Source organism: Ammospiza nelsoni, chromosome 4, assembly GCF_027579445.1.
Source record: "Ammospiza nelsoni isolate bAmmNel1 chromosome 4, bAmmNel1.pri, whole genome shotgun sequence".
NCBI lineage: Eukaryota > Metazoa > Chordata > Aves > Passeriformes > Passerellidae > Ammospiza > Ammospiza nelsoni.
Window position 1 is genome coordinate 74,470,867 of NC_080636.1, and position 17,835 is coordinate 74,488,701.

Sequence of the window (17,835 nt, forward strand, 5' to 3'; positions counted from 1 at the left end):
TTTAGAGGCGCCGGAGTTTAGCCCGAAGCCGAAGGATGCCGCGATGTCCTCGGCTTCACTCTGCCTCCTTTACCTGGGAAACCGCCTCCACCCCGTTCTGAAGCGCGGGGCTGTCCTGCCTCCCCCTGGGCCCTCAACCCGCCCTCGCAGCGAGGGTGCCCGGCACGGGCCCCTCCCGGGCCTCGGGGAAGCCGCGCCCCTCCGGGAGGGCGGGAGCGGGGCCGGACCCGCGCCGGGCGGACCGCGGGAAGCAGAATCAGCAGTGACGGCGATGCTGACCCCGGGGGCCCGACGGGCGCCGATTCTGCGCGCTGGCAGTCCCCGCCCTCCCCGGGCCGAGGGGGCGGTGCCGGGCGGCGGAGCGGCCGCGGGTCCGGGGGCTGCGCCCGTGTCCCGCTGGCGCTCGCAGGGAGGATGAGCCAGCGCCTCCCCGGGGATCAGCGGGCGGCGCCGCCCGCGCAGGTACGGGCAGCGGCGGGGCGGGGCAGGCTCGGGCTCCCCGCGGCCCGGGGACACGGCAGGGCAGCGAGCGGGGCCGAGGCGGCGGGAGGAGGGGAGCGGGCACCCCCGCCCGCCCAGCGGGGCGGCTCCGGCCGGCCGGGGCTGGGAAGGGACGGACGTGGTGGCTCCTCGCGTGTCCCTCCCCTCGTCCGTGTGCCTGCCCCGAAAGGCCGGGATGAGGGGGGGAATGCCCTGTGTGTTTACCCAGTGTAAACACAGGCTGTTTGCACCGTGTCACCCCATCCCGGTGCTCTTCCGGGCAGCATAGGGAAAGTGGGGGGCTCTGCGGCTGGCAGTGTCCAGGGTCTCCTCCCCTGGATTATTCTGCGTGAGTTACTCGCTTTATGTCGGCTCACGGGTTTGGCTGGTAGGGCCGCTCTTAGACAAGGGAGAGAGGTCATAGGCTCTTGCTGGAGCCTCATAATTATATGGGCGTGCAGGTCACTGAGGTTAAAACTGAATATTGAGTGCTTTCTTTCATATTATCTTCCTTACTTGACCAAAATTCTTCCCTGACCTAGCCAGTACCGTGGAAATGGCTGTAAAACAAGTGTGTATCAATTCTCACTTGAAATAAATGGCTGTGAATGTGACAGTGGAAAATCGTGTGCTGATAGTGAACTATGTTCTCTGTAGTGTAGTAAATTTGCTGTGTCACACTTACCTAGTACTAAACTAGGTAAAATAGGGCCTTACAACCAAATTTAAAATGTTTCTGGGTCTAGCCTATGTTAGAATAGATGCTTAAATATTTTTGGCAACATACTGGTAAATGGTAGGTATTTGGGCATGAGGACTTGCACCTCATTTTTGAGGTTGTGGGACCTCTAAAGCTTCTGGTGCTGAGTTTGTGCAAGAAATTGTCAGGTGAATGCATGCCTTTTGCTTTTAGATGCTTTTCTTTTTGGTGGACCTGTGAAGGGGTTTATTTTCAGTATCCCTTAGCAACAGAGATACTTCTTTGCAGATACAGCTATTTGACTGAAGGATGTGTTGGTATGACAGATTTGAAAGCAGATAGTCATCAAAACTGTTTCTCTATTTAAGGAAATGTCAATATGCTATAATGTAAAATTTTAAAAAATATTTGTGCATTATAGGAAACATACCTTTGTGAAGAGTAATAAAAGAGAACCACCACCTGTCGCTATCACTTTTGCTAAAATAAGTCTTTCACTAACTACTGCAAAATTGATATCTCTTTGACTGGCAAGCAGCTGTAAACTTGCTGCAAAGTTGTCAGAGTGGGAAGGACTTCTGCTCTGGGAAAGCTACAGGTAGCTTGAAACTTATAGCTTGGAACACATTGACTCTGCATCTCTCTGCAACACATGTAAAAACAGAATTTACATGGTGTTCAGAAAAATGGAGCTTGTTTCTTGTTTAGTTCTGTTTAGTATTGGTATGTGGTATGCCATTCCTAAAAATTCTTTGCCTGATAATGGTAGATGTTATACAGAATGTGCATTGTATGTTTTTAGAAAGACATTTTACTTGTTGTATTCCAAGATTTTCTTTGCCCAAATTTTTGAAGTGCCCTCTTTGAGTCATTTACTATTCCACTGTTCTCTCTGTGGTGCAGACTTTCAAGTTAGAGTAATCCTGGATAAAATTACCCCCCTTCCTCCCTCTTCTCCCCTTGTAGTAAGAACAAGCCTATCCAAATTCTTGACCAGGAAAGACACTTGAAGCTGTTGGCTTTTGCTCTTTGTGACTGCATTGCCCTGAACCACTTTATTTTATGAATTTGTCATTGTTTTTCTCATGACCATGTTTATACTTCCTGTTGTGGTGTCTTGCACACAAACGTTTGTAGCAAATTGGTGTTTGAGTAACTTGTGAGTGAAAACCCACTGTGCTGGTTATTCTGTGAACAAATGGGTCTGGCTGTGTTGTATATCTTTTCCTGTTCACTGAATGTACAGTTTAGCTTTCCCCCTCACACACACTTTGCTTTGGGGTCTGTGTGTGTGTCTTACCTTGAACAGCAGAGTTGCATTCCTTGAGTGTGAGCACTAAAGCTGGGACAACTGTTCCAAGTTCACAATCATTGCCAAAAGGCATTCTAGGAACATTGTGATAGTTTCTTCCTGCTCTTATTTAGCTGACTTCATATGCACGTGAATAGGTGTAACTGTACAGATCAAGATTTCAGGGTAAAGTCTTATAATAAGTTGGCAGTAGGGGTATTTTTAATTTGGTCATACATTAAAAAGGTAGAGTAGAAGCTCAACTGCTGAAGAGATTTGTGCCAGAAGTGATCGTGCCAATTTGAGTTAATTTCCTAATTCTCAGACTATTTTTGCACGTTCCTAAATTTCTTGCTTTGGCACCTTGAGAGCAGCAGTAACCCAATAAACTCTAAAAGTTGTCAGCAGTGGCAGTGATCATGTGCATGGAACTCTTTTTGTACTCTTCCTGCTTATTTTCCCAAAATTAAGATTCCAGTTTAATGCCTGTGAGCAAGTTCCCAGTTCTGTCCTTGTCGTTGCAGTTGTTCCCTTGTGTCATAACTTCAAAGTGCAGGTTCTGTGTTGTCTGACTTGCCAGAGCTGTTCAGGTGTCAGCTCAGCTTTTTACTGTGCTTGTGGACGAGGAGGCTCTGCAATACAGTACTTTGTGCTTGTGTATATGCCAAGCTTTGCAAACTGAAGATGCTCAGAATAGTAGAAAGTTGACAATTACAAAATTTTAGAGTTAACTTAAAGCTTGTTTTTTGATTTTTGGAAGCCTTTATGAAAAGTCAGCTGAGAGAATAAAGTCTAGACATTTAAATTGACTGTGATAAGAGGGCTGTAAACAGATTTTTTTTTTTCTGCTGGAAAATGTGCTCGGCTTTAGAAACATAGAAACTGAAAAATGTAAATTGTTGAGATAGTCATTAATAAATACTTACGAAATAAATACATACTTTATGAACTGATATTTTTTATTATTGGAGAAGGAAGTTGAAGTAATTCATAGGCTTCATGCATAATAGAAAGAATTCTAGGCAAAACTGTTAAAGTGGTTACAAATCAGTTTACATCTGGAGTACCCTTATTAGTTTGTATTATGTACTAGGTAGTCTTGAGTGTATATTCCTGGAAATGTAAAGAAAAGAGTTTATCACTTCATAGTGGGTACCAGCAGTTACTTTTAATAACTTTCAAAGAGCGTAGTCTGCAGTCAGGTATTTTCCCCTTGAACTTTCTAGGCATTCAGCTGTTTTGTTTGTTAAGCACTTTCCTTAGGCTTTCTAGTTACAGGGTTAGATTGTGCTTACTTTGTTGGGGCTAAGGAGGACTAGTAAATGAAAAAGTGACTTAACTTCAGTCCTGAAGCACAGATCCTTTGATAAAAATAACCTTTGCTTAAGGTTAAATAACCTTTGTTATTTTTTCTCCTTATTTTTGATATATTTTGATAAATTTCTCTAAAAATTTCAGAGGAGCTGAAGTACTCAAATGTGTATTTAGCATGTTCATACTGCAGTAAGTACAATGAAGAAATGTTTCCTAATTGAAATAGTAAAAATGGCATTTCACTTCAGTACTTTGTTTTCATTCCAGATAGAGCTACTGGGGTGAGTTAATATTTTGACATCCTGCCAGTTTAAATTCAAGTACTTGTTTTCCTGAAAGATAAGTTCGTGTTTGAGTTCCTTCCACTTTTATCTCCAAATTAGTGTTCTCTGCCAGATTTCTTGGATTTTGATGTGTTATCTGCAGTTTTTGATCTACTGCAGCTTTTTCCCCTGAGTTTTCCGCTTTTAATTTGTCTCATGTATATGATGGGAAAAAAAATCTGTTCTCCATATGCTTCCAAACACAGTCATTTTCTGATTTTGAAAACTGAATCTACAGATTATCAGAGTATATCTAGGAAAGAAAATTGAAGATTTCTTTAACTGTTATTTGACTTTTTGTTTCTAGTCTTGCAGACAATTTTGTGTTACTGTGACTGTTACGGATTTAGCAGTTTTCATTTGTTTTGTGCTGAGACATGAATATTCTTTTAACTTAGGCAGTAAAGCTTCTAAGACATCTGAGAAGACCTAACAATCTGTGCACTACGTGCTTATGTCATTACCACAGTTAGAAAAATCTCAGTTTTTATTCCTAAGAAATTTTAAAGAATGTTTATTTTCTTGCTTTTACAGCTGAAGAGAGGAGTATTTAAGTAAGGGCAGCTTGCTGTGCATTCTGAACTGCTAACACACTTGATTTAGAAAATCCTTTGCTTTGGTGCCATTTGTTAATCTTAACCTTTTGATTTTTTTTTTCCATCTCCTTTAGTTAGAGGTATTTAGTTAGAATATCTGTTTTTATTAAAAAGCTGGAACAGGCTATTAACAGTGTTGTTTATTAACATCAGAGGTTCACAGGTCTCTCTGAAAAGATTTATATATTTATTTCATCCTTTGAAAATTACCACAATGGCCACCAGTAATGGTTGGGAGAGCTGTTTTTAAAAAATTTAGGTGGGTTCTGTGTAGTAAAGCAAAGGATGTCAGCCATGAGCAGAGCCAGGTGTTGATCACAGATCAGTCCCTCCTCACCTCTTATCACTGTTGCTTGAGAGGATCCTGAGCAAGAAGCAAAGTAAGTCTGTTGTCAGCACTCCTGGCCTTGAAGTTTAAATAGCTGTACTTACTGCATCTGTCACTTTATCACTCTGCTACTGTCATGTCTCTCCCTTAATGGGAAGGAAGCACTCAAGATTCATAAATACTCGTAGTCAAGAGGAACAACAAAAGTCAGAGAGTCTGCAAACAATCAGAAAGTTTTGTTAGCGCATTACACACTTGGCATGAAAGTTGCAATGTTAGTCTGTGTAAGTGCATGGCGCTGGGTTTTGGATAAAGGGATAGGGTGAAAGGGAAGAGAGAAAAAGAGATCACTAGTCCAGCATCAGTACAGCTGATGAGATGTCCAAGGGGCACTCCTGGGCTTGCTGGGGGTACTTTTGAATAGATAGGTTTCCTCACCAGGAAGGCAGGTTTCTTGTTTTCTGTGCAAATTACCCATTGTGTGCAGTCCATTTGTTCAGACCTTTCTGGAAATGGGCAGGAGAGCTTCAGGGGTCTGGGATAGTGTTGATCCCTCTCTACAGTCCGTGCCCACACCTTGGGCACGTTCCTGCGCTTGCGCTGTGCTGTGTTGTGTGTCTGTCGGAACGAGACCGAGGATGTTTGTCCCGGGGGAGTGCTGCCCTACCTCTGCATGGCCCCTTCTCCAGCCGAGCTTCTTCTTTCTCATGTCAGTACCAACAATTGTCTGTTCTTACCAACAGGCCCTGGCTGGCTCCACAGCCATCCAGTTATCACTGTTGGAGACATACACATTAGCCCTTTATCTTCTGGGATTCAACAGTTGCACAAACCCAGAGGAGTGCCCAGCCTTTTTTGTTTCTGGTGACCAAAGGGTTGTCACTTCTGACAGAGGACAAGAGATATGTTCCTGTTTACCTGGTGTTTTTTTCACTCCTTTGAAGCTGGAGATGTGTTAGAAGGGAGATTAAGGACCAAGAACCACCAGGGGTCCCCACAAGATTTCACAAGTAGTGGTCCTGTGCCTGTGCTGTGTTTTGGAGAGCTCTATAGGATTTTTTCCTTGATCTCATGGGCTTTATTGTGTCTCTAAAAAAATTTTGATACAGACCTTAAAAATCGGTGGTTACTGCTGTTATTGAGAAGATGCTTGGAGTAAAGCTGAGGATAGTGGTGCTTTTTCACATTCCAGTTTGACAGTCCTGAACAATATTGAACTTGAACGAAATTGTCTGAAGGATTCTCAGCTCAGGTGTAACCCTGAGTTTAGGAATCTGTGCACATAGTTAGGGACTGCTCAGTACATTTTTCTGTAAGTTGAAGAAAAGTAGTATGATTAACGAGATTTCTGGTGATGTGTAAAAGCTCTGCTCCATTGTATAACCCTCAGATGACTTCAACACAAGTCCACATTAAAAAGGAGCAAAAGCCTTTAAAAACAGTAAAGAAACACTGCTGTAGTGTCTTTTCATCAAACAGAAAACTACCTAAGATTCAACAAACAGAAGTTACAATGTCTACAATGGAAACTGCAGTCATAGTTCCTGCCCTTCAAAAGAGGAGGATGGGTTTTACCTTTCATTTGCCTTAACAAGTTGCAATGTTATTTCTCGTCTGAATACGATCACAGAAGGGACACCAGAGATTTTTTTTTTTTTTTTTTTTTTGTTAAGGGAACTCTTGGTCTTTTCTTTCTTGGATTGAATATTTACACCTGTAGGTACTGACCCATTGGTTTAAAATTAGTACTGTATCTTTCATGTATTTTAGGCTTGCTCCAAAGCAGCAGCCATGGACCCAATTGTTTACTGTGATTTGACTAAGGACCAGTACCTGCCTGTGGAGCTGAAGCTTTTGAGTCATACTTGCTTTCATACTTAGTTCAGGTTCATGCTAAGGGATTATGTGGTTAGCTTTTCTTTTTTTTCTCTCCTCCTTTTTAAACTGTTGGCTAAAAATCCCTCCAAGACTTTACCGCTCATGGCCGCTTGTTACTTACTGTACCTGTGCAGGAGACTACTCTTCACCTCTGATAGCAGTTTTTTCTTATGTATCCATAAATGGGGTTAGTTTAGTAAGCTTAAGTTGGAGTTTTCAGCTAATCCAGCCAGTTTGGGTGAATGCTGTTAAAGTATTCACATTCGTGACTTGGTAAATGTGAAATGCCATTAAAAAGTACTCCCATTAGTGACTGTGTGAAAGAAGCAATGCCTTCCATCAGGTAGGCGGACATCTTTCTACCAGTGGGTATAATTCTTCAGCTGTCACAATATGGGTAGCCATAATTTTCCTGGTTATGACATTTTAGGGAGTGGAGATGCAGTGGTTTTGAATAATTTATACAAACTAAAGTCAATGCCCTTAATGTTTGTCATCATATGACCAGGAGCATGAGTTCGCTATTCATCCGGTGATTATACTCTCAGGTTTTAGTTGGTTTTTTGTTGACTACCTTCTTTTTTCTTTTTTTCTTTTTTTTTTTTTTTTTTTTAAAGCTAAGGAGATAAAAAGAAGTATCAAAATGAGTATTTATTATAGGTTCTACTTTTGTGAAGATCAGGTCTATAGTGATGATATTCTATACTGGTATTTGTCATATAAATGAAGAAAGTTTTCAGGCTGTTGTTATATTGTTTTTAACTAAGATTGTTAAGATTCAGTAGAACATAAATATGAATACTGAGAGGTTTTGTTGCAGTTTTAAAGCTAAGACTGTGCTTTACAAATATTATCTTTTCATGTGGTTGTCTATGTTCTGTTCATATTTGAGTAGGTCTCTTTCCTCCATGCATGTTGGTTTTATTTTGGAAGCAGCTGTGAATGAAACTAATCTAAGCTTTACCTACGGATATTTTTGGAAACTGACTTTTTGTCTTTATTTCAAGGCACTGGGAATCTACTACTCTTTTTTTTTTTTGTCTGTTTTTTTGTATTAGAACTCAAATAGCTTCAGTTAACTGGCAGAATTTTTCAGCAAATTGCTCTTTGGTTCCTGTCACCAGTTTTCTCTCCTATATTCTTATGTGCAAAGCTTGTGTTGATAATTTTCATTACATCTCTCTTTGCTCCATGGGTGCATAGCATTTTCACTAAGTGCTGTACTCTAGTAGGGTTTGTTGGAAGATGTATGAGAGTTAGAGGGCAAATGACTGCCTTTTAGCTTAGTAGTTAGTACTGAACAGAAAAATTGAATTTTACACTGATTTTTTAAGTAATTTTAAGTAATTTTTAAGTAATTCTTAGTTTGAAAAAGAGTTCTTTTGTTAAGATAAATCATTCTGGTTTTTTATTGGTTTGTGGTTTTTTGTGTTGATTGTGTTTGTGGGGTTCTTTGTTGTTGGGGTTTTTTAGTTGTTTTTGATTTTGAACTATTTAAAGCAAATTTGTAATCTGGAAGAGTACTTCAAAGTTTTCACTCTACCTCCCTTCTGGGAAAATAACAAGCCTTAGCTGCCTTTTTTGTTTTTCCTTTGAGATACAGAAAAGTGTTTTTGTGGGATAACAGAGCACATTCTGGAGATTTACTGATTGCTTGGATCAGCTGTCAGCAAATGTCTTGTAAATCTGGGTTTTTACTGGCCTATTTTGCCTTTTCCATAGGCATGTCTCTGCACTGGAAGTGGTTCCCTCAGCTGACTCGCTTCTGTGCTTGACCTTTTAGTTGTAGAGCTTGAAAGAGGGGCGGGATGTCTGACGTTGGAGAGCAGAAAAGTGCCTGTGGTACCAGCCTGCAGAAAGCTGCACAGCCTTACATGCTTTTTCTGCTGTTAATGTAGCTGTTTGTTCACTGTTCTCCTTTGCCAATGTACTTCCTGCCTGCACTCTATTTAATTAGATTTTGCACTATATGCTATGCCCAAGTGCTCATTGCTTTCTTTGCTCTCTCTAGTCATAACAGGTAAGATATCTTGCTTTACTCTCTGTTCTTCTGTTTGGTTGTATTTGTTCTGTATTGCTGCTACATTTTTGTAACTTGTAGGAGTACTGTCACCATAAAAAGTTTTCTCCAAAGCCTAAAATACTCTTGTTTTATTTTGATACAAATTTCATAGTGTTTTTTGGCTATTCAAATAGGAAATGACTTTTTTTTTGTGTATACATACAGGTTCTAAAGCAGCTAAATGGAGTCTGAGCAGCTGTTTCATAGAGGCTACTATCGAAACAGTTACAACAGCATAACTAGTGCAAGCAGCGATGAGGAGCTTTTAGATGGAGCAGGTGTAATTATGGATTTTCAGACCTCTGAAGATGACAATCTCTTGGATGGTGATGCATCCATTGGTAAGTTAATCTCAGTCTGAAAGTTTCTCTGGGTTGTGTTTTTATGTGGGTTTTTTTTGGTTTTTTTTTTTTTTTTTTTTTTTTTTTTTTGTTGGTTTTATTTTTTTTTTGGTTTTATATGAGCAAGTCTGACCCTTTTCTGTTAAGCTAATCTGTCCTTCAGAGAGAGGCTTTCAACCTAAAAGGGGTTGAACATTCTTCTGTGTGCTTGCCTAACAATTACATTGTGTGGGATGACTTGTGATCCAGGGCAGATATTAACATGCTGTGACAAATGTAAACTTGCTGTCAAGTAAAAGGATGGCTATTCTACAGGCACCTGGTCTTTCTTCTCTGCAGTGGGATTTTGGAAGTCTCAATGTCTCCAATGTTTCTTTGATGCAAAAATTAACAGGCTGTTTTAATCATTACTTCTAGAGATGAATCTCTTCTGATTCCTTCTGCTTCACCTCTGTAAAGCAGAGGCAAAAGCCAAAAGTAGGAGTGTTGTTAGAAGCAACAGAAGGCACAGTGCGAGCTGAATTTTTGACTAGATAAAAAGTTGTTAAGAAAACTTTCTACAGTGAACACTATAAAGGCACTGAAGGAATACAAAGAAGAAAGAACTGGGAAGCTCTTGTTTTTCAGTTTAAGAAAAGAGTTCAGGCAGTGAAAGTGTTAATATTCATTTAGCAATAGTCAGAGGTGAACTGAAGGAGGGAAAGAAAGTAATTCGTGTTAAAGATACTAAACTTGGTTAAATGTAGACTCTGGTCACTTCCTCTCACTTTGTTTAAAATCAACCTCTGCTTCCTGTATTTTTTGCTTTTTTACTGTCTTTTCCTTTTCTCTCATTAGCATTTCATTGTTTTCCTTCCCTGCAGTGTCTTTTCCTCTATATATTTTGCCTTTGCTGCACTTAGCAGTTGGATTTTGGCACTGTACTAGATGGTTGTGCCATATCATTATAAGCATCCTTCTCACCTGTATTCCTTCTTTCTAATTAGATATCTTGAATGTGCAGTGCTTTAACTTCTATACCAATACAGGTATCACAAGCCAGCACACCTTCAATCTACATATTCCTTCTGGCACATTACTTGGAGAGCACCAGCATGCTAAAGTCCAGTGCTTAAGAGCTGGGAAATTATTAGGTGAACAGCTAGCTTCTGTGTATAATTCTTTATTCTAAGTATCTGGCACTTCTAATAAAGTGAGTGCCTTGCTTGTCTATCATAATATTTACAACCTGTACTGAAAGCTATTCTGAGGCTATTCTAGTTATTGCTCATAAAAATAATTTCCATCACTTCAAGAATGAAGGAGAAATGAGTTTACAGTAAAATAAATAGTTTCAGAACCACTGTTCTGCCCTTGACTTGTTGTGAAATCAGATCCATAAATTGAGTCCAAACAGATGAGGTGGTTGTTTTGTTTGCATTGTCAAAATCAGTGCTAATTGCTGCACGTGCCAGCAGCTCCCATCTTGTTCTAACACTGAAGTAACAGAATGTGGGTTGGTACATAAATATGAATGTATTTTCTTTCCTGAAACTTTAATTTTTTGCTAATGACTTCCCTGCTTGCCCCAGTTCTGGACTCCCTGTAAGAGGCAGCAATAAGCCCTATTATTTTGTTTAAGTGAATGGTGATTTTGTGTCTCCATACAAGGAAAATGTTTTATTGTACAGCAAATCATAATAAATATCTTACTGGTAGATCAGAATCTGATGTTAGTTTACTTTTTTGGGTGGTAAGAACATACTTAGAAAAATGTTACATATAAACTTCCATTCAGGAGGTGAACATCTGTGTTTCTCATTCCTTAGGTGTCCAAATGAGGTGTTTTTACTTCTGTGTTTTTTATACAGCAAATCTCATTGACAGGATAAAATAAGGGCTTTCTTGCATGTGCCCATTTTGTAATTCTTGCTTAGCATTATTATTATTACTATTATATAAATACTCTTATTCTTTTGCCTTATTTTTGTTCCATTAAGTCCAAGTACAGATGGATTCAATATGGGCAACATGGAACATTTCTCACCTCCTGAGGAAGGGCAGGAGCCCCCCAGTAACTGGAAGATTACACACTTCTCAGCACTGCAGCCCTCCAGAGCATGATGTGAATGCAGAGGCCTCAGGTCTAGCTCTGTGCTCTAGCGGGTGAACCCTGCCAGAATCAGGATCCCCTATTTAAAAAATATAGTGTGGTTTAAGTCTGTGGGACTGGAAGAATTTATAAGCCTGGTATCTTAGCAACATTAGCAAAATGGCAACAGTGTTCAAATGATTGGGGAAATAATGTGGATAAATTGAAAGCTGCATAGCTGCAGAATGTAAGCTTGTACAAATGAGCACAGACGTGAATTTATGCAATCTGCATAAGTTGCCATGGACAGTAGAGTGCACATCAACATTTTACAGTTTATGTATTAAAATATAGAATTGCAGATTTTTAAAAAAAGCAAGACTATGCATTGAGGAGAAAACAAAGGATTAAGAAATAGTCTTTATCTTCTTTTTTTCAACTAATGAAAATGGAAACATAAGTTGCACACATATGATGTAGAGAAATGTCTAACAATGTGGAATTTCTAAAGTAATTGGAATTTCTAAAGTAAAGTAAAGTAATTCTAAAGTAAAGTAATTCTAAACTAGCCTCTCATTCAGAGGCTAGTAAGTTAACAGAAAAAGTCTGCTTATTTCACTAGGCTTGCTCAGTCCCTTGGCTCTCAGGACATCAATTCTGTAAAGCTGCACTGTACTGCTATTCACATTACCACTCACATTAAGCACTTAAATGAGGTTTAGAAAGCCATCAAAGCCCTTACACAGTGGTGAATATGCCTTCTGTTGAAAGCATGTGGAAATTGGATGATGTTGGGAAAGAAAGCTAACCTCATATACTTCTTATGTGGGAAATTCCTTGATACTATATTGGACTAAGCAAATGAACATTAACTGAAATGAGTAATCAGAAACTCCGGTCATCTGGACTCTTAGGTTTCTTTAATATTTAGTTGATAGCAATTTGTCTTTTTAAAATCATCTTATTTGGAAGGTTGTGGATAGTTCTCTGTTGGGTAATCACCCTTATATTAAAACTGATGCTGTGCAGCAATCTTGCTTTTCTTAGCACCATCGGAAAGCATGTATGTGACCTGTCTCTCAGTGTCTCATATCAGAAAAATACAGAAATTGTGATGATGTAGCATTGTAACCCAAATACATATATATGTATAGTAATTATATATGTACTATGCCTGTTATGCTTCCTGGTAGCTGTTTTCTTTGCAATCCTACAGATTTTCAGTGGCAGTGTTACGGAGAACAAGTAGGTATTATGAAATTGTGAATTCGTTGAGCGTAGTGTATTTTAACATGCTAAATAATTACATGGCCATGCATGTGGAGGCTTGGATGGCCTGTACCAAAGCCCTGCCTTGAAGGGATGCTGCCTGTCATCCTGTCATCCCAGATGTCTCCAAAATTTTTCTCAGAATTGAGGGCTGTTTGTGTGATAAGAGAGGACTGCATCAGTTTTGACTGATTTTTATTTAAGTGAAGGGCAAGCTCAGTAGGAGGTGGGTTTTTGTACTGTTAGACTGCAGTTTTTTCAAGGCACTTTCTGAAATCAGATGATTAAACCTTATTTGCAGTAAAAATGGTTTGCTAACAAATGACCTCATTGGTGTTTACATCCCGATGTACTTTGATCTGTCTGTGGGAATCTGAGTCCTGAATGAGCTTGCATGGTTCTTGATAGCTATAACGATTCCTGCTTCAGCTGAAGGAGCTTAGTTGCTTATATTGTGAGTTCAGTGTGGAGACAGTTTACAATTTGACATATGGTGTTAGCATAAAATTGGCAGTACTTAACCTTAGTATGACAACCTGTAAACTGGTAATTCAAAAGCTGCTGCTCCAGCCTCTACTCTCCTCCTTGCTACTGTCTCATTGCCACTAAAAAACAAAGTATGCCAGCAGGTCATAGTGTACAACTCCGTATCTCTCCTAAAACCTCCTTAACCATGATTTGGAGTCCCTTGCCTAAAGACAGAGACCTAAACAATCTATTTTTGGTGCCTTAAATACTGACACAAAAAATCTTATAGTAGTGAACTAATATTATGGCATTATTTGAGGAATGCAACTTTCAGCAAGAGCAGGCAGTTCAGTACAATCAAGACATTTGTACCACAGCAGGGGGTAATGTTTTGAGCAAGAGCTAGTTATCTTTTCCAGCAACATGTGAATGTTGTTTCACATGTATGCTTGGTTCTATTTAGCTATTGCTCTTTATAAATAGAAGGAAGAATACAAAGAGAAGAATAAAATAGCTTACTGTTCCTGTTGTATTCTTTATATGTGGAAATTCCATTAATGGATTCTTCCTATTGTTCACAGCTGATATGAAGAAGAGCCTTTGAAGTAATTTTGCACCTTTGGCATTGTTCTTATTATCCATTCATTACATTCATGTGTTATAAAACTGACTTGACTGAATAGTCATTAGGACAGTTTGAAATATCACTTTCCTGAGTTACATACAGAGTATTTTCCAAGTTGGCAATATTTGCATTAAAGAGCTCATTACCATTGAGCTGTAAGAAGTGTATTCACCCCCAAATGATGCCATACAGATCAAAGCATGAGATAACATGACTTGCTGTGATCACAAGATCAAGCATGAGGCACAGCTAATTGATAGAATGCAATGAAATTAAATTGTCAGTAACTAGTTATAATTTACTTTTTTTCTGGTGGATTGTAGTTAGGCTGCACACATTTTGCCCGTGTTTCATAGTACTAATGCAGCTAAACACCGGATATCTGATAGTATCAAACCATGATTTCTTCTACTTTTTTTATTAGTAATGCATGAAGTTGATTTTGCCCACCTCTCTTGAACAGAAATTGTTATACATTATGTTTAAATGTGTAACTGGGCTAATTAACAAGGTTCTTCTTCAGGGTTTTAAAAATTATTGTCAACATCCCTTCTCTTCCCCCGCCACTTCCCCAGCTGACTGGAAGATTCTTAGTTTAAGGAAAAAAAATGTTTTGTCTTAGCTATGGGATGTCATTATAGAATGAGTGAATTTCAGTGAGTATCTGTTTATTATGCTAGTGGTTTCCTGAACTCTAATGTTTGTTTGGTTGGGTTTTTCTTTGTAGTTATTGTCCAAAATGTAAATTCAGTTGGTGTTGTTGTAGTTGAACAGCCTGTAATGGTGTTATAGCTAGATAGTTAGGTTAGGCATTAGGCTGTCTGAGGGATGGAAATTACAGCAGTGTGGACGTAGAGTTTTAGTAACCAAGTAGTTTCTTGTTCTTTTATATGCTTGAAAACAAATAATTATCATTTCCATATCTCATAAATACCATGGTCAGCTCTTTGAGGACTTGTCAACCCTACTAACAGTCTTTGAATTGTCCCACTGGTCCTTCCTGCCAAAGATTTATTCAGCACGTGAGCGTGATGCTTTGGAAGAAGATGAATTATAGTACTAATAATCCATTCTTTCCTTCTTTCTGATATTATATAATTTTGTTGGCTTCCTTCTGCAGCTCTCCTGAAGTGCTTAAAGCACATTGGCTCTGTCAGCAGATGCTGCTGAAGAAGTTGTTCCCAACTTGACAGCTTGGTGTAGTGTTAGTATGTGTATGTCCCTCTCCCAGACAAACGTTGTGAACAGTGTCAAGTGGAGGAATGAAAACAGAGGAATTGGGATGGCATATATATAGAAAGATGAGTCTGAAATTTAAAAGAAAATAATTCAGTATAATATGTCTATAAAATCCTTAGGAGCTAAATAGACAAATTTTTATACAGATTTAATAGTATTTCATTTATTCATTTTAGTTTTGATTTGTTCTCTCAAGTCAGCCAAAGAAGGCAAATAGGATTTTCCCCAAATTGATGTTGGGCTGTACTCTTGTTTTCTGCCTTTGAGAATATTCTTGCTTACCAGCATTTTAAAATGAAAGCTTTTCATGTGCTTGGATTAAACAGAAATATTATTCTGAAAGAGGATATCATGATATTCCTGAAACATGAGAAAAGCTGTACTAGGTCAAATCACAAAACTACCTAGCTTAGCATCCTGTCTCTGGCAGGGGTTAAAAGTTAGTGCTTAAGGAAGAGTAATAACAGGGTAAGAGATAGGCACCACAGTACTTGTAGAGCAGTTTTTGCCTAGCTGATGGCCCCTCTTGTCAAAGTGGTGGGTTTTAATTTTAGTCTTTATCAGTGTATTTTTCTTGAACTGAGCTTTTCTCACAAATGCAATTCTTTAGCACTCAAACCATCCCTTGCAGGCTCTCATAGCTTAGCTATGTTTTATGTAAAGCACCACCTTCTTTTCTTTATTTTGAACATAAATCCAGGTATAAATACTACTGAGAGCAGATATAAGTGCCAGAGTCTAGCTTAGGGGAACACTGGCCCATGTGTTAGCATGGGCTGACACATGGATCTCCTTGTCACTTACCCTTGTGTGGCATAAGTGCTTAAGCTCTTTTTTGGGTTTTTTTTTTTTTTAGTTATCATCTACAGTTGTAACTGCAGAAAATATTTCTGCTGATACAAAAAGTTTTAGGGGGTATTATTAGCTTATTGAAGTGAAATTGCTGTTGATAGGAAAAGGTTTGATATGAAACTAGGACAGGGTGACCTGAAACTAGGATTGTGGTGCCAAATACACATACCCTGATAAGCCTATCATGCAGTGGCCATACGCATGTAGAAACTAACAAGGATTAACACATGAATTATGTGATGCTGTCACTGTTATTAGAACAGATGTGAAAATTTTATTTCCATTGCTACTTATTTTTTCTTCTCCTCAGTTATGTCTTTTTCAGGTTGAGGTCTTCTTATGTGCTTGATCCAACCTTGTAGCTATCCCATCCTTTGGATCTTCTTCACTGCCCCTTTCTGAGGCCTTTCTAATATCTCTAATTTTAGGGAGGGATCAGAACTTCACCCAGCATTTGGAGGATGGGCATGTCCTAGAAATTGAGTAAGTTTATTCTGACCACTACTTAGTACTGAGCCCGTAGTTTAATGGAATTCAAAATATGCCTGGCATAATGTAGTGTTATATATTAACAACATCCAGAATTGCTGTTGACACTATGTTCACAAAGCCTATTTATTTATGAAGAAGATGTAATATTCTCAAAGATAGGAGGTAAGCCTAACGTATATATACATTTATATATATGTGGCTGTTGTGGTTTAGGAGTGGTACTCCCCAGTTTAGTTCTCCACTGAGACCTTCCAAACCATGCTGCTTGCTCCACCTTCCCCCCCCATTCCTGCCACCTCCGTGGTTGGCTGAAGAGGAGAATTGGAGGAACAAAAGACAAAAATCACAGCTTGAGATAAGAACAATTTAATGGAAACAGCAATGGGATAAGAAAAAGAACAGTGATGGCAAGAATAGTGATAAAAATTGTGTACAAAAAAAGAGAATGATTCACATGCAAAAATTCTCACCTCAGAGCCTGACCTGACTGCACCCTACTGCAGCCATGTTTTTGCAACTGGAAAAGAATGTTTTTCTTGGAAATTAGAGTGAGTCCCATATCCCTGCCCCAGCCATGGTGTGAGGTGCTATGGAATAACAACACAGTGTCTTGGTCCTGGCCCTCCCACTGAGTGGGGCCAGAGCCAGGACAGTGCTGTGCCTAGGGAGGAATTTTATCCCCTTAATATGCTTCTAACACCACGTTGGAAATAGTGGCCAACAGTAAACAGCCCTAAAACAGAATAAGGGCAATGGAGCAGATAAGACCTAGATCCTTAAATGCATCTAGGTATGAGGAAAAACAGAACAATCTCTGCAGCAGAATTTTGGCTAGTCTGCGAAAGGGGAGAAGTGAACTTCAGGGAAGGATGCCAAATCTTCCTGGTGATGCATTGTAAGTACAGCTTTAGCAAACTGGAATGTGAGAACACATATGCAAAGGTGAAAATGCAGCAGTACTTTTTTTCTTAGTAAAAGCCTATCCTGTAAACAAAAAGTACAGAAAAAAAATTTAGTAGTAGTTGAGGCTCTTAGAGAATCAGAGAGAGCAATTTGTTTGTAAAAGATAGCTTGCTTTTCTTCCAAGTCCTCCTCACATGCTTAATACAGAGAAGTATATATTTCTAATTACAGTGTAAAACAGATAAATTAAAATAAAAAACACCAAAAAAACAAACCAAAAATCAACTAACTAGCCAGAAAATAGCCCCAAAAATAAGAAAAAACCCAACAAAACAAAAAACCCCAAACAAAACCCCAAAGACTAAAAAGACTAATATGTACCTCTCACACCTGGTAGCTATATGTAGTCTGTTGATGTCAAGTCTTTTCTTCCAGCCTCACTGGGTTACACATTAAGTAGTGTTAGAGGCCGGCCCAGAAAGAAGTGGAAAGAAAATGGAGAGACTAGCCTTGATTTTGGTGTTTTGGGCCAAGCTGTCAAACCAGTCTTTAGGGACCAAACTTTTCTTTTTCTGCCCTCCAGTTTATTTTATTATTTCCCCC

The 17,835-nt window shown here is 39.3% G+C and overlaps 2 protein-coding genes across 8 annotated transcripts in view; one reads left to right on the plus strand and one right to left on the minus strand.

Moving 5' to 3' along the window:
- NEK1 (NIMA related kinase 1) overlaps window positions 1–237 on the minus strand; it is a 43,930-nt gene extending 43,693 nt beyond the window's left edge. For both annotated transcript variants that reach the window (XM_059469829.1, XM_059469828.1), the window contains exon 1: window positions 74–237. The gene's annotated coding sequence lies outside the window, so the exon portion shown is untranslated. The remainder of the gene's footprint in view (window positions 1–73) is intronic.
- The window catches only part of CLCN3 (chloride voltage-gated channel 3), a 59,357-nt gene that overhangs the window by 481 nt on the left and 41,041 nt on the right, over window positions 1–17,835 (plus strand). For 3 of the 6 annotated variants that reach the window (XM_059469820.1, XM_059469825.1, XM_059469824.1), the window contains exons 1-2: window positions 331–462; window positions 9,138–9,313. In XM_059469820.1, coding sequence (XP_059325803.1) covers window positions 9,154–9,313 — 160 coding nt within the window. In that variant the 5' untranslated portion in view covers window positions 331–462; window positions 9,138–9,153. Of the gene's footprint in view, window positions 1–330; window positions 463–9,137; window positions 9,314–17,835 lie in introns of those variants that run through there. The other 3 variants (XM_059469821.1, XM_059469822.1, XM_059469826.1) reach the window with 2 other exon arrangements.